At 41.2% G+C, this 25,878-nt stretch overlaps 1 protein-coding gene across 4 annotated transcripts in view; it reads right to left on the reverse strand.

Annotated features, from left to right (window-relative positions):
* Positions 1-1,960: 1,960 nt before the first annotated feature.
* The window catches only part of RPAP1 (RNA polymerase II associated protein 1), a 37,727-nt gene continuing 13,809 nt past the window's right edge, over positions 1,961-25,878 (reverse strand). For 2 of the 4 annotated variants that reach the window (XM_027706585.1, XM_027706600.1), the window contains 17 exons: positions 25,545-25,643; positions 24,988-25,089; positions 24,012-24,179; positions 21,536-21,718; positions 19,688-19,822; positions 19,331-19,510; positions 17,238-17,395; positions 15,721-15,900; positions 14,756-14,957; positions 12,809-12,918; positions 10,770-10,965; positions 9,714-9,863; positions 9,121-9,263; positions 7,359-8,163; positions 6,128-6,304; positions 4,622-4,678; positions 1,961-3,891 (listed from right to left, as the gene is read on the reverse strand). In XM_027706585.1, coding sequence (XP_027562386.1) covers positions 3,736-3,891; positions 4,622-4,678; positions 6,128-6,304; positions 7,359-8,163; positions 9,121-9,263; positions 9,714-9,863; positions 10,770-10,965; positions 12,809-12,918; positions 14,756-14,957; positions 15,721-15,900; positions 17,238-17,395; positions 19,331-19,510; positions 19,688-19,822; positions 21,536-21,718; positions 24,012-24,179; positions 24,988-25,089; positions 25,545-25,643 — 3,201 coding nt within the window. In that variant the 3' untranslated portion in view covers positions 1,961-3,735. The remainder of the gene's footprint in view (positions 3,892-4,621; positions 4,679-6,127; positions 6,305-7,358; positions 8,164-9,120; positions 9,264-9,713; positions 9,864-10,769; positions 10,966-12,808; positions 12,919-14,755; positions 14,958-15,720; positions 15,901-17,237; positions 17,396-19,330; positions 19,511-19,687; positions 19,823-21,535; positions 21,719-24,011; positions 24,180-24,987; positions 25,090-25,544; positions 25,644-25,878) is intronic. The other 2 variants (XR_003537720.1, XM_027706595.1) reach the window with 2 other exon arrangements.

Here is a 25,878-nt window from a genome sequence, read left to right on the forward strand (position 1 = left end):
ACAATAATAAAAATGCCTTCTGCTCTACTTTCTGTCTGACACCGACAGAAATGCACTTGTCTGACCCCTAGTATTTTTATACACCCATATCTTATGGCTTGTTCATGACTTCATCAGCAAAAGGTGTTTAGGGTTTGCCTGATGTTAAGTGGCCAGACAGAATGCATTAGTCTAGAAATGGCTTATTAAATTCCACTGTCAAACTGAAAGAGTCAATAAATACAGTGGAATGCAAGTGCTTTAATTATATAATACTTCATGTGTACTTTAAAAAGTTCCCATACAACATAGTTTCAGTTCTGTTTTGATTTCTTCCTTGCCTAACTCATTACTTTCCTCTGCAAGGCCTTGTCCTACCTCAGTGTGTAGTACTGTCAGCCACTGAGTTGCCTACATCTTTTTTGGGAACTGTCCCTACTCAGCAAAGTGGGCCAAGTCACCACATAGGGATTCTAAACTCAGGGAATTCAAACCACTCATGTAGTTGAAGGATCACAAATCAACTCCATTTTTTCTAGGCAAAAAAGGACATCCTTCCGAGCTGATGGGAAGACTCACTCTCCCATTTCAAAATGCAAAAAAAGATTCAGAAGAATGCAGAAAACTTCTGCCATTAAAGTTATGGGATGCAAAACCGTGACAGCCCCACCATCTTACTTACCAACTCAACAGCAATACTAAAAGCATTACCTTCAACTCATCTCCAGTAAAATCAATCATTTTTAAAAACACATTGTTGCTGCCTTCCAGCACAGCCCCTGCTAAATTTGTACCATATAGATTCCACCATTATCCACATGGGACAATATTAGTAACTTGGATGAAATAATTTTCGAGCCACAAAGGACCAAAAGATGAGGCCTTTTTTGTTTTTAAGAATTAAAAGATAGGCAGGGATATTTTTATTTGGTTGTTGTTGCTGGTTTTGTTGACTTCTGATGAGAGTTATCAGAAAACATATGTTGTTCTGAGCTAGAACCACTTCAACCCCAGAAACCTATTTGTGGGTCTTATTTCAGCAGAATTATTTTCTCCTCAAGGAAATCTTAAGCTTTCAATAAAGATTTAAGAAGTCACATCAGTTTTTTTTGGACAGTTTTAATTTTCTTCATCTCCTCACTTACCCTGATCAGGATTAAACTGGATTAACAGAACTGGTATGCTTTGGTCCTGTCTCAGACTCCATTCAGCCGAAGTTTAAAGCTTACATTCACTGTACCAGGATTTTTCCAAAATGCTCCTGCTGGCAAAGCACCGAATAATTATTAGCAACCTATCACATAAAATATTGAATTCTCCACCCTTGCTCCAAAATTATTTGCAAAAATAAAAAACACAGGAAATTCAAACCATGTTTAAAGGTTGGTTGTTTTTTGTTTGTTTTTTTTTTTTTTCCAAGTCCCAATCGCGCTGAAGCTGAGAAAGCTTGCATTTAAACTAGACAAAGCAATGCCCTCTACTGTTCTGCAGAGAAATCTGGTAAAAGGCTGCCCAAAGCCTTAAAAAATTCAAGCTTAGGACTCTTGTACCACCTCAAGTAATATTCAACGTTTTGAAAACTCATATGCAGCATCCTTAGAATTTTCTGCACATAACTGTGGCCTGCAGAACTATTTGAGATCCTTTCTTTTCCTTCCCTCCATTGCTGATACTTGTATCATAATTTCAAATACCATCTATGGACAGTATTTTACTGTCTTCCCACCTGTGGTATGTGACAAATCACATGATACCCACTCTGCACCTTCCCCAAGTACACACAGCATTTGGTACCCTGTGTTACTGACCCATCACACGACATGTAATTTTTGGCTTGAGGAGCTTTCTTACAGAGCTGCAAAGCTTAGTGCATTTTCTCACAGCAGTAGCATTCCCAAGATATTGATAAATTGCAAATAGAACTCTCCAAATTCAAGAACAACTTAAATAAAGAAGAGCACTCTCACAGTTAAAAAAATATCTGCAGAGTTCTCAAAATATTTATTTACACCCTGTACACATTACAAAACTCAACTTTGCATCGCACAAAGTACTGGAAGAGATTTTATAACTGGAGGTCTGAAAAGCAAAAGGCAAAGTCCTTGATGAAGGCTGGTCTTAAAGGGGCAGCTAGGAGTCCTTAAATTTTACCATCCATTGCTCTTGAAAGACAACTGCTGGGCTCTCACCATCTAGACAAAAGCAGAAAAAAGACTGAATGGAAATGCCCGTTTTGCCCTTTCTGAAATAAGGTGAGGGAAAATGAAACTGTTTATTTTTTGGCAACTTAAGGGGGACTGGTACACTTAGAAAACTGCCAATACAAAGACAGCATCCCAGTCACAAATGCCCTAAGCCCTGTGTGATTATGTAGCCATTTGAGGGGGCAGCAACACTTCACTTTTTAGGTGAAAGAAAGATACTGTTATCATTGGACACAATGATCTTAAAAGGTCTTCTCCAAACTAAATGATTCTTTGAGTCTATAAAGCTGCTATCTGGACTTTGTTTCTTGTCTGAACAATTTCAATAACTACAAGCAAGCCTATTAACAGTGTTTCACACTCCTCTTGGGACATTGGCTGGAGCAAGGTTAATACAGGCATGGTTTCTTCGGAGGGAAGCTAACTTGGCCTGTTTGATAGGTAACAACAGGAGCTTAGGCCTTCACACTAGGCATTACCCTGCACCTTCCAGAGGAATTTATTTGTAAGAACAAAAGATCAGAAATACTTTTATGAACAAACCTTGTTAAAGTTCTCCAAACAAAAGCCTGCCAGAGTGACTGTAGTTCTGCAAAAATTACTGGATATAAAGAAAACATCCAGGGGGATCAAACCTAGAGTAAATTCTGGACTTGATGTGGCACTTGTGAGGAGCCTTTTAGCCTTGTGTCTAAGGTTGCAATATAGAATTTGGATGTAGAAGTGGGATCAAATTAAACATTGATAAAACTACATTTGAGCTAAGAAACTCCACTTCAACATTTAAATTGCATTCTCCTCAGAAGGCAACCAATACATATTCTAGCTAAACAAGCAGATACTTTTTTTTTCTCTAAATTATTTTTGATCTTGTTATACATGAAACCAAATTAAGGGAAAAAAGAAAACAGTTCAGGGACTATCCAAAAGACAGTCAAGAGAAGATGTTCATGTTTGTACCACTGCACTAGGTATTAATATTTCTTAGAGGTCTGACACAATACATCTGTATGCACAGAACACTCTCCTGGAAAAACTGCTTGTATATATATTAAATTTAAGGAAAAAAAGAGCTCTCAGGATCAGCTTTTTCCCTGTCATATCATCATTCTATTTGCAGGGGATAGTGTGGGGAAAGGACCATTCAAAATTCAGGGTACAAAAAAAGCAAGGGAAATATCTAGGGAAGACAGACATCATCTTGAAAACCCCATTTCCAGCCTGACTGAATGAAATAGCTTTTCCACTTCCTTCAGTTCATCCAACAGTCCAGTGCCTTTCAGACACATCCTCACCTTCTCTGGGAAGAAGAACAACACGAAAGAAAATGAAGGAAAATGCTCCAACATTCAACACAGAAAGGCCACACACACAAATTCTGTGCACTGTTCTGCAGAGCTGGGAGCATTCTACCAGTGCTTCGCATGGCAAAGATGCCAAGAATGTCCAGGTAAACACTAAAACCATCTGAGCTGCAAGTAGTTTCATCAGTGAAGTATAAACTGAGCTCTTCCACTCTTCACCTTGGCTCTCTTCTTGCACAAGTGTTTTGCTATGAGTCTAGCGCTGGTGCATTCTCCTTATTTTCTTTCTGTGTCACCATCTGCAGGTACTTCAGTCTCATGGGAGGGAGCTGCTCATAAAGGTCAAATCCCATAGGGTTCTCTGCATTCAGCAGTCTGTAGTACAGCAGGTGTTTTTTCAAGTTCTGAAGAAAGAAACAGTAACCATTAAACATGTCTGAAAGGAATCTAATCTTTTCCACCATCTCCAACACAACATAGCAATCTGCAGATAGTACAATTCCATTATGCACTATGTATTTAATTACATCAATTGAAGAGCTATAAAAGGCAAGTTTCTTGCAATAAAATTTACTTTTGATCTGTATGAAAATTCCTCTCCTGAACACAACTCCCCTGTCTTCTCAACAGCCCCTCACAAGGACTTTTTTGCCAGAAACCCAAGTGGGGTTTTGAGTGGGATCTAATAATTTACCCTCGACACTAACCACAGAGGGCTAAATGACCCCATTCTGTCACAAAAAGGATAGACTTCGGCAAGCTCCTTGAGAAAAGGAGAAACCTTGCATCAGTTCTGTTCTTTTCAGGGGAAGCATTAACCTCCGAATTAAGGCAGATCACTGCTGGCCGTCTATTCATAGCTGTGCTAGAATCATTCCTCTAGCACCTCTAACTATCCAGATATAATGCTGCCTGGAAAAGAGGATTGAAATACAGTACAGGAGATTCATCTAGGTTTCAATGGGCTCCGTGTTTTGAGTTCAATTACTACAAGAACTGGTTAACAGCATTTATAGACATTGCAGGCCAAAATCCTGCTGCTAATCTCTCATTCTCAAATTAGCAAGGCAGTTAAACACAAATTTATAGAAAATTTAATTCCCATGGGTACAAACTGAATCTTATAGATCCTACCTCATCCACCAACAGCCATGTTTTCCGCAGCATGCTTTTCCGAGCAGCATCAGTTTCCTGGGAACAAAACACATACTTTCCTTAATAGAGTACAATAATAATTTTGCCCATGAGCATACAGCACTCCAGGGTGATTTGTTAATTATGACAATGAGCAGCTTGTTCTAGCAGAAAGTGCTTGAGATGGCTATCACTTGGATCCTGCCTCTCTCCTCCTTTCCCTGATCTGAATCTCAGCTGATTTCTCAACCTTCAGGTAGAACTGCAGATGAGAGGTGAAGTGTTGTTAGCACAACTAATCATTGCTAGAGGCTCCAAGGCCATGGGAAAGCTTCTGCTTGGTTACTCAAGCAAAGGAAAGGAAAAAGTACTTTACACCTTAAGATTGCTCAGGCAGAGGCCAAATCTTTTACGGAATCACTGAATATGCTGAGTTGGAAGGGACTTACAAGGACCATCAAGTCCAACTCTTAGCCCTGCACAGGACTATCCCGAAGAGTCACACCATGTGCCTGAGGGTGTCATCGAAACAATTCTTGAACTCTGTGAGGCTTGGTGCTATGACCACTTCCCTCGACCGGCTGGCGATGCTTTGCCTGATGTCCCCAGAACAGGGTTGGCCCTCCTGGCTGCCAGGGCACTGCTGACTCAGATTCAACTTGCCATTGACCACGAACCCCAGGTCCCTTTCCACAGCACTGCTTTCCAGCATCTCATTCCCCAGTCTGTACATACATCCAGGGTTGCCCCATCCAGGATGTAGAATCCAGCACTTCCCCCTGTTGAACTTCATATGGTTGGTGATTGCCCACTCCTCTCATTTGTCGAGGTCTCTCTGCAGGGCCTCTCTACCTTCGAGGGACTCAACAGCTCCTCCCAGTTTTGTGTCATCTGCAAACTTGCTTATTATCCCTTCCAGTCTTGTGCCCAAGTCATTTATGAAGACATTGAAGAGCACAGGCCCCAAGATGGAGTCCTGTGGAACCCCACTGGTGACAGGTCACCAGTCTGATGTCACCCCATTCACTATTACCCTCTGTGCTCGACTCATGAGCCAATTGCTCACCCACCACGTGATGTGTTTATCCAGCTGTGTGCCAGACTCATTTACTGTGGGAGACAGCATCAAAAGATCTACTGAAATCCAAAAAGATTACATCAACTGGCTTTCCTGGATCAACTAGGTGGAGCTCTCTCTGCCTGCAGCTCCCTCATCCTTTCTGCTTTATTCTTCCCTCGATACCACAGCCCACATAGTTGCTGACTTCAAAAATTTATGTGGGACTGGCTACCATCAGTGCAAGTATTTCAGGGTATAATGAACAAAAGCTGCTGCCTCATATGTGGTCTACTGAACAGCTGACCAGTCCTCTCAACACATTTGCTTACAATCTTTGTTTTTAAGTCCCAAGGTCAGTGATTCACCATGAGCCACACTGGACCCCCAGGAGAGCAGATGCAAAACCCAAAGATTCCAGCCCTGAAGTTCTGCTATCCATTACCTACCTGCGTTGCACTTTCTTGGGAGAAAATAAAGCTGTTCACATGAGCCACAGCCACCACATAAAGAACAGGGCACCAGGTGTGACGCAGCGCACCAGTGACCAGTGTTCGGAAGTAGAGTCGCAGGAGGTTCAGGTTATCCTCAGGAGGGGAAGTGTATCGCTCAAGCGGCACAGGGAACTGCAACAAACCCATACAGAGGCAACATTACAATTTTTGTCAGGGTCTAAGTAGTGAGGGGAACTTCATGATTTCTAGGGTGTTCCCCAGCTGTTTGCACATGCCTGCCTATATAACATGATGTACCTTGGTGGCAAGACCCCCATTTGCAGCAAGAGCTGCTACTGCCCACACCGACTGATGTGACATGCCTTGACAAAGTGTTCTCAAGACCTCTTCAGCTTTATGGAGAGATGTTTTACAGGTTCTATCACTGCAGCTGATTTTTGGCACAGGTAGGAAGAGTGGTTACAAAGTAAGTAGACAGAGCACTTTTGACAGCACCACTAAATTCTATCTCTTGTGCTCTGCTTATTCAAAAGAGACATAGTCCTGAACTTGACAGACCAAATTTTCTTGCCAACTTACCCAGCAGAGCACAATTCCAGTATGACTAAATGTGGAAACATGGTTGATAGGGAAAATTAGTATTTGTCAATGCACTGGGCAAGGAAAAGGTTCTCACCAAGGTGTGAAATATTTATTTAAGGGAAAGGCAATTGCTGGCGAAACACGGGACGCGGTGAGCCCTCCATATACAGCCTATAAATTAGAAGGTTCTCAATCATTAGACCAAGCAGGGTGTGGGACAGTTTCCACTGAAGACTGAGCAATTTCACAGCTCCTGCCCTCCACATATACATACTATCTGCTTTCAAAATAAAGTTCAAAAGGTGTCTGAAAATGCTTATGTGACAGAGGCCTGCACCTACAGCTGCTGGACTTTGCTCTTTAGACTTACAGTCAATCAAGCTGTAAAATGTATATACTGCTGTTACAGCCTTAAATCAAAAGAACATTGCTCTCTATTCCTATTCTATTTTCATGAGTTGGACTCCCTTCAAGGAAAATGAAAAGCTTCTAAGCAAAGAAAGCATGATTATTCTACTCGAACAGAGGAATGGGGAAGAAGGGGAAGGGCTGGGATGCCCAAATCAAGGCTGGAGAATCACAGGCAAGATCCCAGTAATCCAGAAATATGCAGTGACATGCAACTACCATAAGCAAGGATTACCTGCTGTAACGGCACTCCAAGGGCCCGCAGGATATTTGTGTGCTCCCCAAAAACAGAGAGACGCAGATGAACACTGAAACGCTTCTGTAGAGGTAGAAGAACAAAGACTCCAAACAGTGGGTCTCCAAAGGAGACACCTTCAAACTGCTCCAGGAGACTTATATAGAGGTCGTGGAAGGATGCCAAACCAGGGAGAGGAGCATCCAAGTTCAGGGAGTCCAGGGCCTTGGGTTGGCAATACACAGAGAGAAGGCCAGCTGTGTAGCGGTGGATTGGTGCTTCTAGAAAGAGGTCACAGCCTGTGAGGAAGACACACATAAGCCGTGCAAGTTTGGCAGCAGTAGGGATGCTCTGAAGGGTTTTAGCACGCCAGGTTTCCAGCAGTAAGACCCACTGCAAGTTCCAGGTCACAGTGTTGACAAGATCAAGTGGGAGAGAGTTCAGTACAGCCCCATGTGTCTCTGCATTAGTCACTTTGTTGTAGAGGCTGATAAGTGGAAAGAACGGCCAGTCTGAAGGCAGGATGGGCCCTTTGACCTCAGGAAGCAGCATTGACTGGATGAGGTAATTCCGCCCTTGGTAGGACGCTTGGGAATGCATAAGAGTGGGCTGCAAGTGGACAAAATGAGAAAGGTAACAGGAACGAATGGAAGGCAGATTCTGATACGATTCTCTCAGCAGGGCACCACGAGTAACCTTTGAAAAAACCGCTGTCGCAGAGCCAGGCTGTGCCAGTTTTGCACTGGTACCCAGATGCAGAATATCAGAGAAGTCAGCTGCTTCTGGCCCTCCGGCTTTCCCTTCACTATAAGACAAAGACAAACAACAGTTTAAGAAACAAACAAGCAAAAAGCCCCCCTAAAACACCAAACAAATAAAACAGCACATAAATTCATCTCTACAACCTTCCTGGAACAGGAAGAGTAGCATATGCACAGCACTGGCAACACTTTCTACAGCATTCAGGTACTCTAATATAGAGTGCCCATAAAGCACCAGCTATCTTGGTATTTATAGGGAATTCACAGAACCACCTTTGGAGTTAGCAACACTGAGGCTGTGGCACGAAAAACCTCCACACAATGCCAGCAGTCTGGTGTGGAGGCTGAAACCCCTTTTCCATAGAGGTAGCGTACTTACTAACACAGATGTCAGAGTGCTGAGATGAAATACTGCATATCATATAAGGCCTACATGAATCAGTAAGACAATTCTCAAAACAGTAGCTTTGCAGCTGGCAGTGGAAAGGTCAGGGGAACCATACAGACTGTCAGAAACTGCGTGTGTGGAGGGTGTTTGTCAAATCCATATGCCATGATCTCAGACCAAACACTGACCATTTTGCTGACCAAACAAAAAACTAAAACACCACCACACAAACATACAAACCCACTCATAAACTTCATTAAGTTTTTCAGGCTATGTCAAATTCCCATTTATTTTCTAGAATCGCTACTCTCAGGATGGCAGATGCCGGGCCTTAATGAAAATCAGTTCTATCAGGAATCACACAAGCCTTTTCACAGAGGAAATCAAAAGAAACCAGGCACATTTCTCAGCATTGGTACATTAGAGAGAAATATGCAACCACGGTGCTTGTCTGATTAGAAGGCTCAGTGCCTGGAGAATAACCACAATTCAAATACAGGCCCTGTTAAAGGCCAGAAATTATGACAAAATTACAGTGCCAATGTGTTTTTTTCCATTTTCCCCAAGTTTTCCCATGTACCAGCCTACAGAAAGGAAAAAATGCAAAGCTTACGGAAGAAACTCTGGATTAAAGGCAAGATCCAGTAGGACCTTGTGAGCCAGATGCTCGCTCCCTGGCAACAGACGGCTTAGCAATGCCATGGCAACACAGTGATGGAGTGAGGCATGCTGGGTGTAATTCGGACAAGCGCCTGCCTGTACAGGAAACAAAACAACACATAAAAGCACTATATCATTTGTCAACAAAGACAATCAATGAGGACAGGAGGGTCAAACAAGACACAAATCTTGCTGGAAAGTAAAAGACTGAGGCAGACTGCAAGAGCTGTCAGCATTCATACCAAGAGATCTTTCTCCTTCCCCTAACTGCCTTAGGGAGTCAGACATTTTTTTAGCAGCACAGTTGAAAACTTTGTTCTTATTCTATCCCTAAGACATGCAAAAATATATTTTGCCATATAAAGTATTTTGGGACTAAATCCCCACATCAGTAACTGTAAAGATGTTATTTGCTAATGGGGCATAAAAGTCAGCTGAAGAGTCACCAGACCTAAGTCAGACACAAGAAAGAACACGGATGTGAAGACTGGTTGCTAGCAAAGTCAATTCCTTGGGTGAAAGAAATGAAAGGACTAATAACAATACCATTTTCTGAGCCAATGCTAACACAAAGTACTGCAGATGATACTCATGGCGTAGGATCCATGCAGATGAGGGAGTCACAGAGGGAGGTCCAGTCTGCCAGCTTTGATGCAGATAATCCTTCAAGCCTCTGAAGCCCAGCACAGAGCTGTACTGTAAAGGAATCACAAGCAGGGGTACAAATAAGACAGTTTGTGCTTGAAGGAAAGTAAAACATAGCCCTCTCTCCAAGGCTTACCTCCTACCTCCTTATATGAGAATTCCTGTTGGCTACTCCAAAAGGGGTATTTAAAAACAGCCTGATAAATATCTGCTTTTCTGTCTCTGGGTTCACCTGCATCCATCATGACCATCCCCATTACAGGTAGCCAGTAGTCACTGCCTGCATAGTGCTTCATAAGGCAGAAGTCTGGCCAGGGGCTTAAACATGTTTTTCCCTTATCTGGCCAGATATTTCTATTAGTAAATACCTAATTCAACGCAAGGTGACAGGAAGGCTTTGAGAAAGCTTATGCTAGGTACTCTATCTCTCTAGGGCTCAGTCATTTTCTCCTCAGAGTCTGTGATCTTCCATAACTCACTCATTCTACAAATTCAGGACAATCTGAAGTAGGAAGGAACCTCTTCAGTCACTGTAGCAGTCATTCTCTTATTTAATATTATCCCATGCTTCAACCATGCCTTTCCTCCACTGACATTCAAGCTACTTATTCTGCTTAGCCAAATGACAGTTACTCAATTTTTCTCAACATTCTTTATAACTCCATCATTTAAATGCCACCTGTTCTATAATTCCAGCTTCCTGGTGTCAACTGGATATTGCAATTCAAAGACAAGATATTTTTCAGATCCTCATCCCACCTGTTCTGAAAATTAGGGTATTTCTCTCTATAATACTTTAATAGTTTTAAAATAAAAATGCACAGAAATTTGTTTTTAACGGTCCTTCTAACATCTCTTTTAAGGCTGGAAAGATAGAAATACTAACCTCCCTCACAAGTATATCATCATTCACCTAGAATTTACAGTGAAATTTACAGTGAAAAAGTCTTTTCTTACCTTGCTGGTCAGGCCCTTGTGAATATCAGTGATATTATTGATGAGAAACAGGAGGGCAGTAAGGAAGGGGAAAGGTGACTTGGAGCCAACCAGGCTCAAAGGAGGTTTGCCTCCAGTGCAACTCAGAGATGAAATGCTGATGACGGATTCTGGTGCCGGGGAACAGGACAGAGGGTTGCACAAAGCAGAACACGGCCTGTGTGAACAAATAAAGAGAGGGGGGTCAGGTCAAAAGCATTCATACTGCTGAGGAGTTATCTTGTAAGGAATGTTACTTTCTACCTCAAATGTACCACACATTACAGTAAAACAGAAGCCCTGAAGACTGTGCAAGAAAAAAAATAGTATCACGGTTAGTCCAGTGCCATACAAGCTAATGCCAGTGAGCTATCACAAATTCTTATCTTCAGCTAAATTGGTCACGACAAGCAGAAATACTAATGCAGTGGCGCATCTCTGATGTCAAGCATTTGGAAACACTGGACCTTCGATTGAAAAAAAAAAATCACACATTTCCCCACATACATACGCAAACCAGGCTAATAAAGCTGCCCACCCACTCAAGACGTTACAGTAATAAACTTGTAGGCAAAGCCAAAAAGCCTGATTATACCTAAAATTGACATGGCAAAAATGCTGCCCTTTATGTGCTCATGAAATGCATATTTTTAGAATCTTTTCAGAAAAAAACTAGCTTTAATGTACGCAAACATGACCATGCAAACCACTCTTGGTGTGCGTGTGTTCTCTGCAGGCAAAACTAGAACTTTCAATACCAGCAGTGCTTGTGGGGCCCACACTGGATACGCCATGTCCGTACAGGCAAGACCGCCACAAGGAAGAGCAACCATAAGCATGTTGCTCAGTGGTAATGGGGCAATAGGAAAAACCCTGTCGAAGATCCATATTGTTACTCTGTGACAGAAAACGGTTTGCTTAAATGCATAGCTCTTTCTACCACTGGCATTACATGTCGGAGATGCATGAATACATCTGGAGCTCATGGAGTACCTTGAACTCCTGGCCCTAATCTGCCCAGAAAATGTAGACAAAATTGTAAAAATATTCAGGCAGAGATTATCTGACTCTTCATTTCCACCAGCCAATGTTAAGAACAGCCTAGGAGAATTCTTGCTGATGGGTTTTTATAGTCTGACCTAACCTACTGTTTTCAGACCTCAAGGACAGGCAGAAAAGGGTCGAATAAGTGCTCACGTTGGAAGCTTTGGTGCCAAGAGCTTCAGACATCGGTTCCAGTCATGAAAGAACATGGGCCAAACTGTTTGGTGACCATTCAAATACCACTTAAACCCAAAAATTTCAAGTGTCCCTTATATCAGATGTTCTCAGAAGCAGACAGATTTCTCCCTGATTACTAGGCCTTTTAGGTTCCCACTCTCCTGCCCAGAGGATGGATCACAGCCTAGTAAGGAGGCTCCCTCTACAGCAGAAAGACAGAATATCTGCAGTGCTTAACTGTTCCCAGAATCAGAGCTTATGTTATCCCGGTATGTGGCTTTTCACTTTTCCACAGGGGCTTTCAAAGCCTTAGTGAAGCTCTGCGGGAGATCGAAGATGTGAATCTAGTAAAAATATTTTATATATATATAGCATCACACAGAGCACATGAATGGTACATGTACACACACACCCCCCCTCCTCACATAAAAGGGACTCAACTAATGTTACTTTTTTTTTAAAAAAAAGCAGTGAAACCAAAGCAGAATCAAAGCCAAGAGTGACTAAAATAATCTGAAATGGATACGAAAAACACAGCTACATGGTAAAACAGAGACGCAGCAGCATCTCTGAGGTAGAAAAAGAGGAACTGAAGAGCCTCTGTGGCCATCATGCTTTTTCTGTGAGGGGAAAGAAGACAAAGCAGTGTGTAGAGCCCTGTTGCACTCTAATTCACACATCTGGGGCACATAGGTACAGGGAAAAGAAATGGGAGGGGGGAGAATTGTCACACAATACAGTATAGAAATGAGGCTCCCTTAGCTTCTGGCAACAGCATCTTAGCAGTGAAATGGTTTTACCTGAGCAAGTCCCACATGCTCTGTATGGTTGGCTGGCTGAGAAGGGGTTGCAGCACCTGAGATGTCAAACGCTCCAGTTCCTCTAAGTAGTCAATTGGATTGACTGATGGCTGCAGAAGACATGGAGAAACATAGGAAAAGATGGTGAATGACGAGTGTCTCCCAGCGAGGACAAAAAGATAGATTTGTTTAATTGCTTTCTCTGTGTTTATTCTTTTTTGGCCAGACCACATCACCTACACAGTGGTACTGCTCTAGGTTAGAGCTGGCCTCACGCTCGTAGTGTGGAAGCTGAGAGCTGGCACCTCAAGGTATTTTCACACTCAAGTATTAAAATGCATCTCAGAGATTCTTAATTGACTGGAAGCAAGGTATGGGATCCATGGGATCAAGATTCCCTAAAAGAAAACTTGGCTAAATCCCCCTCCTCATACCATCTACATCTTTCTATTTAAATTGAAGATGACACAAAGGTGATCAGAACTACCTGGAGAAATTAGAGTGGCACACAAGGGTCTCCAAAAAAAATTTAAAAAAAATATTCAACTGCAAAAAGCATGATTGACCTACCCATTCTGACCCTAGTAAGCAATATTCCAGGTTGAAGGAACACACTGGCAAATTTTAATGCTCTTTTCCTTCATTAGAATGCTGCTTTGTGATACAGAAATATTAATTTCCATTACATAAAATCCAATTTTCCCCCAAGTGAAATCCCCCTTCAGAAATCAGTAAAACCTCTGTGAAGATGTTAACCTTAGTTCTTAGTAGTTTAACAAAAATATTCCAAGAAGGTCCCAGTACACACTATTTGGTTACTATACAAGTCGATTTTTTTTTTTTGCACTAATCTATTTAAAGGTGCCACATGCAATTTTATTTTTTAATCAACTAACCACAGGTAGATGATTAAACTTCCTTTATGTGAAAATTAAAAAACCCAGCACATTATAGTTCAAGGACTTAAGAAATTGTTCTGTCAGCCACTCTCTTGGGATATCTGTAAAGGTTACAAAGGAGTATTAACCTCTTGGTTGTCCTGGTTCTCTAATGCCAGGACATAATGATAGCATGTGAAGGGTACTGCCAACCTTTGGGGCACTGAAGACATCTTTGAGAGATACAGGCAGTTTCTACCCCAGCCACAACTAATAAACTCAGTTGCTTTTGTCAAGTTTCAGAGGATTTGCACAAGTGTGAATAACTACAGCCACTAAATTACCCCCGCACCCTGAAGGAAGCTCTCCCAGGTTAGAACTCAGGCATGTCAGTTGGGCAGTAGAGAGGAAAATTGTGTTTATTTTTAGATCATGGATCTTCAGGGTAGCTAAAGCAGAAGACATTATTCTTCAACAGCGTCACACTGATGTGTCACCTTCAGAAAATTCACTTTAAAAGATGGTCACATACTACAGCTGTAACTGTACAGAATTTGACCTTGAATGTCAGTGGGGCAACAAATAAATTTATTTTTATTGTTCCCTATCCAAAGTTCATATGGTATGACCCTAATGTTCAACCTTCCAACCAGATGAGTGCAGGTAGGTGTGCACATGTAAACTCTCAGACTAAAGCAAATGCAAAAATGCCTGGCTTGATTTATCCCACTATAAGAAAGGACCGCCACGCTAAATTAGGTCATGTTTGCTTCACGCTTTGGATCTCCACAGTAAATCAGAATAATCACTGCACTACCACATACCTTGATTGAGACTCTGATCTCAATAGAAGAAAGGATATTTGGCACTCCTAATGTATAGGAGTAGCAGACTTATGTGACCCTGAATGTCACACAGCCTAGATATGAGCTGTGGTAAACAAAATCTAGTTCTCAGCTAGAGAGACAGTTCTGTCTCTTTCAGCACTGTCTCTAAGTTCAGGTATTTTAGGTAACACACAACCTGATGCTGGTGAGATGGGAAGACAACCTGTATTTTCAGGCCTTACCTGTTGGCTGCAAGCACTATAATAAACTCCCAAGTAGATCACACAAGCTGTGGTCAGAGGCTGGAGAGTTTGCCAAGTTTCTGTATGGGATATCTCCTGAAGGATTTTTTTCAGACTTGTCTCAAGGAAGGGCTGTAAGCCTGACACTTGATTCCATGCTACTGGAGGAGGTGGAATCTGTACGCTGTCTTCTGAGCTATTACTGAAACACAATGGAAGAATGACACAGGATAGCAAATACATCTCAGAAACAACTGTCATCATTTTTAATAGAAAGATTACCAATTCCATGTAGTTTGGAAGGCCATATTCAACAACAGTGATTAGGGGAAAAAAGTCTTTGCGTATTCCCAAAGACCAGATCAAATCAATTTCGGCAGAAAGGAAAAATGCAGGATCTACTTATAAAAGCTGAAGTTTCTTCTCCTGCACTTCTATGCCCCTGAGCTGTGCTCTAGCTTTACCACACACTATCTCAGTACTCAGCTTTAGTTGAAGAGTTTCTTCCTTTCCACCAGAAAAAGTACCTGTGTCTTCAGCAAATCCTGCTGCTTTGATGTCTATCAAAACCAACCACCTCTTAATCCTGACCCCTCTGGGTCTCCGCAGAGAGGTTCTTTCCTCCAAATCTCAGGGAGGTTATTTTCTTTACCTCAAAAGGAAGGTCAAAGGAGCCTTCTATTTCCTTTCAGCAGGGCATTTGGCTAACATCGCCCATCTGCCCCATAGCTGAGTACAGATTTTGACTCCTGCCTCTTACCAGGCCAGCAGGCATACAGCTATCAGACTAGATACTGCTTCTGACCTCGTGTCAGAGGGAATACAAGAGGATATTACCCCACCATGCAAGGATATGGTGGGACAGGAAACCATTGCAAATGACAGGGGGGAAAAGGTGATTGCGAGGTCTCCAAACCAAAGAAAGGGAACTACTCAGATGCACAGAACTGGCAGAGAGAGCCTACCTGCTCAGCTTGGCCTGCAGCTCTGCCGTGTAGCCTGCTGTTTGTGTCACATGTATCAACAGAGTAACTACTGCCGCAGCTCGCTGGACAGACAGCTCAACCATAGGGCTCCTACCAGCGCAAGTGCTGAGCAACTCAGGCAGGGACTGCAGTATCCTCACCAGCACAGGGTAGAGATCACTGTAGTATGAATCATAGAACAGATGAGGTTAGAAAGGGTCTCTGGAGATGATCTGTACTTCAACTCCCTGTTCAAGTCAGCTCAGCTAGAGCAAGATTGCCCAGGGATATGTCCAGTTGTATTTTGAATATTTTCAAGGATGGAGGGTCCACGATCTTGCTCTGCAACATGCTCCAGTCTTTGATTGCCTTTACAGTAAAAAAATTTTTCTTACACTTCAGTGAAGTTTCCTGTATTTCCATTTGTGGCCATTGCTTCTTGTACTTTCACTTCATACCACTGGAAGAACCTGGCTCTATCTCTTTTACACTCTCCCATCACATATTTATAAAGATTGCTAAAATGAGATTATGAGAATCATCACCGCCACCAAAATAATGAAAATAAACAGACATGGAAAAAAGATGACAAAGGAAGAATATTGCCATTCCAAATTCATGTGAATGGGACCTAATGAATACTCTGTCTCTAAGCACTCTGATTATCTCTTGGAAAAACTATTCTTGCAAGGGAATAGTTCTCAAGTTCTCATCCACAGTATTCACAGTTATAATCTTACAGTTTTAAGGAATCTTTCACTGTTTCTTTCCTCAACATTATTTACAGAGCTAAAATACTATATACAGTTTTTACTCTTTTTAACTAATATACCTGATCGTGCTGGAGAACACAAAATGCTATTGTGGATGAGAATCTCCCTTCTGAAACTCAATTCTGGCCTTCCTTTTACTCCTCTTCAGAGCAACTCCACAGCCACCTCTCTGTTTCCAACTCCAAAGCCATATCTCTGCTTCCAATTCAGTGCAATTACAAAAAGAAGATTCAACACTTGAGCTAGGTCAGACCCATCCCAGTGCAGACCTTGGCGGTCAAGCACAAGAACTTGTACTGAACTGAAGTCAATTGTGCAGTTTGTCTGCATCACTCTGCTTCACTCAGCATGCATGCTGATGACTGCTGCCACAGACTGCCTTAGATCAATCAGATTCAATCCTAGGTGTGCTGCAAATTGTGTGTCTTGATGTCACACAAGCACAGATTATTCATGCCTTCAAGGGGAAAAGGATGCAGCCCTAAAAAGTTACAGTGGTCTCCCATAGCATAGAAGAGAAACTACAAAATACCAGTGCTTAAACCAACCAGAAAAGGACAATTCTCATCACAAATACCTTTATAAACCGTGAGTTTTACTGCAGGAGGCCAGAGAAAGTGAGATAAGACACCCTGAAGGAAACAGAGACTGAGCCTAGAGAACCCTCTATTTGCCCCTGTGGAACAGGATGTCCATTTTCTCTGTTCTGCTCTCCACCCCCATTTCTCCAGCTTTGGGCTGTACCTGTAGAGATCACAGGCCTGTCCATAACCAGCAGCCACAGCCCAAAACCGGAAGGCTTCTGTGCTTAGCCTGATGGCTTCTTCCCTTGGCAGAAGCAGATCCAGAGGGTCTTCAGCTATAAATCGACTTAATCGACTTTTCATTTCAAATTTGTTAAGCTGTAAAACAAATGAACAAAAGAGAACAAACAACAAGAAAGACAAGGGGATAAGGCACATCAGTTGCATGCATCATTACCTCATTACTCTGACACACAAAAAGAGCTGCAGATTTCAATTCAGCCCACTCTAAATTCCTCTCTTCAAATCTGTCTTTATTTTGTGTAATCTTAAGGAGCATAGTACAAAGGATTAGTAAATGGTCAATGGCTATTAACAGAGAAGCATTCCTGGAAGGGATGCCTAGGGGTGCCTAAACCATTCCTAACACAAATCAACTACACCTAAAATAATTTCTGATAGAGGTTTATCTAGCCCACACACACTCTCGTTTTGGATGCTTTCTGCAGTATTTAACTTATTTAAAAAAAAATACGTAATTATCCTTCTTTAAATAGTCTTAAATAGAACTCCATTAGTCGATATTACATGTAAAAATATACCTTATGAAAAATACTGTATACAAAGTACTGAACTGATGCGGACGCTCTTTTTGGGAGGTCACACTAAATGCCATTCAGAGGTTCTAAATCTTTCTATGATTCTATGTTTATTTTATAAGAAGAGTGTACCTCCTGCCTATTACTTTCAAAAAGTTATAGAATGTTGATGCCTTGGAAATGTTCTGAGCTTATTTTAGTATTGAATTAAGCATGACATGACTCATTTGCAGTTCTCTAGAAATAATTTTTATCCTCCCCTACAATTGGGTATTTTTACTTAACCACAAAAAAGAGCTTCTCTTTCCTCCTCCCACACATACAAAAACTTGTGTGTGCTCTGTCTAAACAAATGAGGTAACAATGTCTTTTTCACAGCACAAGGACATACAAATGATTTAAAACTCAAATGCTTTAGAGACATCTTGTAGGGCAATCAATGCACACTAACAAGAAAGCAAAGGACCTGATGAGTCAGACTATGAATTCTGACACCCCTCCTACAGAACAGAGGATGAAGTCAATTTTACTTCCAGGAGGAAGACGGAAGAACTTTGTTGATAGCTAAAATAAATTCCTACATTGAAGGTTTAGTTTGTATTATCTTCCATTCCCATGTTTAAGCACGTGTAAAAAACTATAGAAGAGTGCAACAGAACCAAAGCCTGAGTGTCAGGAACCCCGTAAGCAGTTTTTGCGTGCCTTGAAACATCTGGAGTACACCAAGCCTGAAGTGGAAAACTATCTGAATTTTACTCTAATATATTCCTATCACAACTTACAACCTTTAAATATGGCACCATCCACCAGCAGCACATTATTCTCCATATTTTACAGCACAGACTGGTGTTCTTCTGTTGATATTAGCAATTTCCTGGCTAACAATTTGTTAGATGGTGCTAACAAAACTGAATCAAAAACCCTAAGAAGTGCTGTAGTGGGTGCTACTCTTGGTAGATCTTATGCATTTATAGCACCAGCATGACAACCTATATGAGTGAATGCAATTATCTCTGAAGTGGAAAACCTCTCCAGAACTTGTTCAGAGGAGTTGAAAATACTGATAAATGACCTCAGAGTTATTAAGACAAATTAATGGCAGAAAAATTCAACCAGGGTTGTAAAACACAGGGACAGTGATTAAGTCTCTGGCTTATACAGTCCTATGCTACCTATCACTGGAACAAGGGAGAGTACAGAGCATCACACACCAATGTGTGCTCTAAACATCTGCTATTGGTCAGCATCACCATACTGTGTTCCACATAAAAAAGCAGAGAAAATCTTGAAGCTCTTCTGCTGGTACACAGCAGAATCACCACTATTATCACACTGTCGACAAAATCTTTCAAAATGCACTGATGCACTTTCTTCACAATTATTATTTCAGCTTCAGCTCAGTCATCTCTAAATAAACTTCTCTCTTTACTTTGAAAGTAAGGCATAGAGAGCAAAGGCCTTTACAATCACAAAAGCTCTTCCGAGAACCACTCACCAGCCTGGCTGTTGCATTTCGGCCTCCGGATGCCAACACTCTGATGAACTTCATAGCACTGGCACAAGCAACTCCATGGAGACTGGTAAGTAAAAATCCTGGTTCAGCCACTTGGGGATCCCACCGAGTAGGGAGAAATTCCCTGACAATGGCTTCAATCAACCGCGGACAGTCAAGCAGCTGCAGAGAAACAGCAGGCAGCACAAATAACCAAAGGTAAGCAGTTATGCAGGCAAGCAGAAGACATGCAAAACAGACAAGTTGTCTAATATCCTTGCCATAACTTTGCCTGCTTCTTTCTTCCTTTTTCAAACCCTTCTCTATCATTCCCAAGCTCCTGTACAATGGGAGATTTACCTGGCTACATGCTTCAGAGGAGTGCCTTGCTATGTGGGTGAGGATGTGCAGTATATCCAGGACTACCGTTGGAACAGGTCGCACCACCTCCAGGATGTACCTCAGCCGGTGCTGGATCCGTGTCTTTAAAAGTCCCTGAAGGGCGTTAAAAAAAAATAAATCCATTATGCTCTAACTGATTTCTCTCTGCGCTTCAGTTGCTGGAAGACAAAAGCAGATTCAATTACATCTTCTGCAGAGATGGTTTTAAAATTAGCAGTGGGGAAACAAAGAAACAAGGTTCTGGGGATTTTCAAGTACACTGGCAAGAGTTACCTCAAGAGAGCAGGAACAACTGAACTTCTGTTCTGAATCAGACCATTGGTGGGGTTTGGGTATTTGTGTTTTCCAGAGTATAAAATGCAAGTGACAAGGAATAGGAAAATAATCTTCCCTAGAGAGGACTATTAAAACCTATTGTTGCTGAAAAGAGTTCTCATGCTCCTTGAATCATTTTCACCACATCCACCTAGTGCAGCACTTTGTCTGATAGTACCTGCCATGTCAGAGAAAGTAGACAGAAGCAGAGAACAGACACGAATTCCTATTCTGCAATAGAAAAAGAGATGTATAGAGATGATGTGATTTTTTTATTTATGGTTCACTGAGTAGAAGACCAGGACCAGTGGCAGTGCCAGGAAACAAATCTTCAGTTTACTTAACAGTGTTATGCATTCCTGGTTCTGCAAAAAGGCAAATACATAACACCTGAATTTCTAGTACTATTACTTTTTAAAAGTTGCAGCCAAGCAAGTTGCAGTTCTAGGCCTGACCAAGTTCAGCAGCTAGTTTGAATACTCCTTTCCCAACTGTGTGGAATAATTGGGTTGTAACAGCCAATATGCAGGTGTGAAATGGAATTTCACAACAATGGGAACAGTGGGGAATTTTATCCCAAATACCTTCTGAGTTCAGGTCACTTGGAACAAATTAAAATCCATTATGCTGAACTGTGCAACTGTTTCCAGAATCACAAACTGATCTCAATTCTACCTAAAACTCTTTTGTTAAGTTTTTTAAACAGTGTCACACACCTAGTAGAACACATCCAAAATCATAAAGCTTCTAAACAACAGCAGATGCCCAAGTACAGTAATTCATTCACCCAGTGATGCTTTTAAACCAAGTGCTCAAGCAAAAGGACTAACTGATGTGATCACAGGTTTTACTGACTGCAGCAGGCAAGAGAGTTGCATCAGCTCGACCAAGACTGAATTTGAGATAACAAAAATTTTTAGATCTTGTATCAAAAATATGGGATTAGGTTTCAAATGTGGGAGGGATTCCCTTCAAATGCTGTAAAACTCTTAATACGAGAAACACAAATATGAGGAATGAAATTTGGGGAAATGGTAAGTAACCACCTAATGTCAAATAAAAAAAGAATATCATTGTACAAATCTACTAGTTCTGAACTATCTAGCTGTAATATTCTTGTTCAACTTTACAAAAAACATTTTAATAACGGTTGGAACCTCTTCACTTTTAGCTCAAGTAAGTGAGCTTGAAAGTCACATCTGTATGCAGCCTTTCAGCAAGTCTTACAAGGTCATCAGCGTGCTTGTTGTCGATTTTCCTAGAGGAAGTTAAGAGATATTAAAGATACTGAAATCACACAAGTCAAGTCTCAACATTTTTAGAGATGAATAAAATCATCCTCCTGGTAATACATGACAGAAACGTAACAACCAACAGCCAGGGAAGAGTTCTAATTCTTGTTCTTGTCCAGGATGCACAAGAAAGTAGATGTCTCAATAGGCTCAGCACAGTGCTGTGTGTGCTATTTTCCTAAAAAGAAAATGTGCTTACCTTTACAACATCATATCGGGCCACATCTGGATCTGGCTTGTTTTCATCCTTTAATTTTTTATCTTGAGATTTCTCTGTTCCATTTAATTCTTCCTCTTCCTCATCTTCTTCCTCCTCATTGTTGGGGACAAAGGGGAATGTAGCCATCCCTTGGTACCATGAGAAAGTCCAATCAAGATATTTCTATAAGGAGAGTAAAAGCATATAAAAAAATTCTCCCAAAGAAATCATGGAAAACAAAAAATTTTCAAAGATGCTTTTTATTATGGAATGCTTTATTGATTCCCACCTAAGCCCAAGAAAACAGGAACATAATAAAGGACATTCTAAACATATACAAGTAGAAAGCAATGCTTTTTCAGGGAAGTGATTTTAACCTCATACATACACACTTGGGAAACTACGAAAAGTAATTACTACAACATGAATTCACCACACAGGTAACAGAAATTTAGCTTAACTGAAACACATTTAGGATAATAAATAAATAAATAAATAATCAAACCACCAAGGCTATAGAAGTTCAAATGAAATTTAACATTTATTGGCTCTATTGCCATTTCTGCACCTGCGTGGAACTTAGGTCACAAATAACACAGAAAGATCATGCAAAAATTGTTATGATAAAATAAAGACTACCTAGTGTATTTGTTCACGTGTGTTTGGCTTTTCTTTGAACACTCCAAGTTTCAGCAAACAGAAAACCCCCTTTTTTTTGTTCACAGCTAATGACAGTGTCAGGTCCTCTCAAGTTATACAGCAATAGCACAATAAGAGAGCTTCCAACTCTTCAGAGAGGGGATTGCTTCCATAACAGACTTGCTTCCTCCAAAATGTTTTAGAATATAACAGATAGCCAAATCAAGTACTTGCACCGCTTAATTAACTGCTTTAAATTTCCACTTCCTGAACCCATAATGAGAAATAACTACCATATTAGTCAGAAAAGAAGTGGTAGACTTCAACTGCCAAGTAACAAGGAAGCACAAGTTATTATCAGACATTAAGAAAAAAAAGAAAGAAAAGCAAGATTAACTAAAGATGGTGAGTGAATGACATGGTCAGAAGAGGCCTGACTTTAGGGGATGAAACTATGAGTCCATTTGGAATACAGTTTGGGACTACTGTCTTCCTTCCACTGAGAGAAGAAAAACCATAAGAAAAAGTAGCTGGATCTTCAAAGGAAAAAAAAAGCAAGTTGCCTCCTTCTCAGGGCCGTTGATGGATGAACAAAACCTTCAGACTGATTTTTATGTGTGTTGATCTTCTGTGTTCATAGGATAAATCCTACTTGTCTTACGAATCCTGGAGCAGAATGCCAGACTTTCAGCTCTGCTCCTTTCTCAGAGACCTTTTGAAATTCAGCAACACAAGACTCTAGGAAGGACTACCCAAGTTAGAAAACATACTGACAGAGCACCCACAGTGTTGCTTCTGGCACCAACAGTTAGCAATCCCGGCTTACACAAGACATCACACCACAGGCTTTGATCTGAAAATCAGAGCACTGCAGACAGTTATAAACCAGAGCAGTATCAGAAGAAAGAAAAACACAATAAGAAGCTGATTTATAGCACTAATTACCTACCATGGGTGGGCAGGACTCATCTAGCAGAACTCCATTAGGCTCATAGCTTAGAAAAGGAGGAACATGTGGAGAAAGCTATCTTCATTTCTATTGCCTCCCACTACGGATAGCTCTGCAGGCCTGGTAAAATTGCAGGGAGTTTCTACCCACTCTTGTCTGTCACCAGCCCCTCTGCAGTCAGACATAGGAGCAGCTCTCAAGGAAGGAACTTGCAACAGAGCCCACAGCATGCTTTGCCTATAACGGACTGCTTCTGTCCAACCAGGAATACATTTTAATCTTGCTACTGGAGGCTCTTTACTAGCTCTGAACACCTAAAAGAAGTCTCAACCTTCTACCAGGTGAAAAAGCATCAAAAAGAAAATAAACATATGAGAAGGTAAAATTAGGTATGTATCAGTATTACAAAAGAACATGGGAACAAAAGCACATGAGAACCGCAGAAAATGGACAACGAGAGAAAAAGAAAATGGCATTATTATGAGGCACAAAGGAAAGCATCTGTTAAGAAGCAGGAAAACTATAAAATAAGAAAACAACAACATAATAGACCATATTAAAAAACTAAATTCTACACATACATTAGTAGTGGCCTGATCTAGATTGCAAAGACATCAAAAGAAAGAGAAACTCAACTCAGCAGTCCACACTGAATTTAATCATGGGGCAGAGCTAATTCAAACAGGTAGAAAAACAGATACCTGAATCTCTCAAACTGGGATAACATACTCCAGTGTCTGTCCCAAAGCACAGGAATGACATTCTCTTCACCGTTAAGCTAACCCATCCAGTAAGCCTTTGTTCAAGCTACTTACCAGGTCTTCTCATTCTGATTCCTGTGAACAGCTCAGTTTGAAATCAAACTCAAGCACTTATTGATTGTCCTACCTCATCATCAAGGGACACCAGCAGAGCCCGGAGAGCACCAACAGATGCTGCCATGACATTATCCACTGCATCATCCAGAGAGAAGCGCAGCAAGAAGAGAAATCCAGCATCAAGCAGCAGACGCAGAACGCTGCCTTTCAAGGAGGAAGCAAACTCTCCAGCCCTGGCCTGAAAAGTATGTCACAAAGAGCCAGGGTTAAGGCTGTCTCATCTAAGCTGGGTACATCTCAACATTCCACATCTTTGCCTCTTCCCCTTTCTACTGTAAAGCCGCTAAACTGTGTGCAGGTTTTTTTTCCTTTATTTTATCCTCCTTTCATTCTACAGTGGCACACAACTACAGTTCCTTAATGCAGGAACATTTTCTTTCTAAAGTCTGAACCCATCTTTTGACTTCACCCTGTTCTGCCCCATTGTCCTTCTCAAAACAACACTGCTATTTCTTCTCTGTCTCCAATGCCATTAGGTAGAAGGTTAGCACTTCCCTCAAGAGTTAGGTGGAAATGTGCACAGAAGTATTCATTTTGCTTTATGGTATTGGCACATTGCTCTATGAGTAGGCTTGGTTCTTTCTCACCTCCTACAGGAAATGCACATTGTGAAGCTGGCTCAGACAACCAGAGTGAAAGGGCCAATGCCAAGAATGGGTTTGTCACAAAAGTTAACACCAAAAAAACCAAACTTGTGTCCAAATCAACAAAAGAACTGAAGCTGCAGCACTGCTGCCAAATAACAGTTGGAACAACTTGTTGGAAGTACACTCTGGAACCCTTCAGAGAAACCCCAATCTCAGTTTGTTATATCCCAACACTAGGTTTTCTAACAGTAAGGATCCTCAGTGAAAAAGAATGCCCTGTAGGTGACTTTGCTTACCTCCATTGAACTGCAGAAAGCAGACAACTAGTACTAGAGAATCTGGGCCCTGATACATCAGAAACTGGAATTATGGGGGGAATTTCTATAGAAAGTGACCTACCTTTTGAACAATACGACCTAGGACTTGTAGAGCCAGTGTCCTCTGTTGTGTAACTTGGCTGCGAGACAAATGAAAGAGCTCTTGGAGAGAATAACCAGCCCTCTAAATGGCAGGGGGGAAACAGAACAAAGAAACCAAAAACAACCCTCAGCTATAAGTAAAAACAGGCCCCTCAAAATAAGATTAACTATAAAAGATTGAATAACAGAAGATAAAACTGCAATGCAATGTTGTTTGCCACTTTGTGGCAATTGCAGAAGAGATTCTCCTAATTGATGTGACAGGAGAATACAGAACCTCTTAAGAAAAGGAAGTACATGCACCTTTTTCCAATACCACAGAACCTTAATAGCATTAACAGAGTTTTCTGGACATAAAGAAGTTAACGTATGCAAACTCAACTTGTCTCTAGGAGTTTGTTTCTAAAGAAAAATCACTCATCTCCATTTTTCTAAGATTCTTTTTTGTCACTAAAAAGTCTTGACACAAAAGGAATCTACCAAATGAAACACAGAAAACAGAAATGGATGCACCCTTTTGTACTACATTATACCTACCTCTGCCTCTTCTCCGTGGTGATGCAAGCCTAGATGTGTTGGCAAATCAGCATCTGCAGGAATCAATTCTCCTTTTAAACTGAATCGAGCTTGCATTCCCTACAACAAATGGGTGGAGGGAGAAAACTATTATTTCTATTGCTGTCCACTCCATTCATCACTTAAAATACCATTTTTTACATCAATTGCTGGAAGATGACAGTTCAAAAACACCCCATATCAGGCCCCAAATTCTTTTAAAAATTTACAGACTGAGTAGCCAGAGGACTAGTCTTTGAAGCCTTCAAAACTGTTACTGCTGAGAAGCATGATTCAGATACAAACATGCAAATAT

The sequence above is a fragment of the Neopelma chrysocephalum genome, unplaced genomic scaffold, assembly GCF_003984885.1.
Source record: "Neopelma chrysocephalum unplaced genomic scaffold, ASM398488v2 Primary Assembly neopelma1_24, whole genome shotgun sequence".
Lineage (NCBI taxonomy): Eukaryota > Metazoa > Chordata > Aves > Passeriformes > Pipridae > Neopelma > Neopelma chrysocephalum.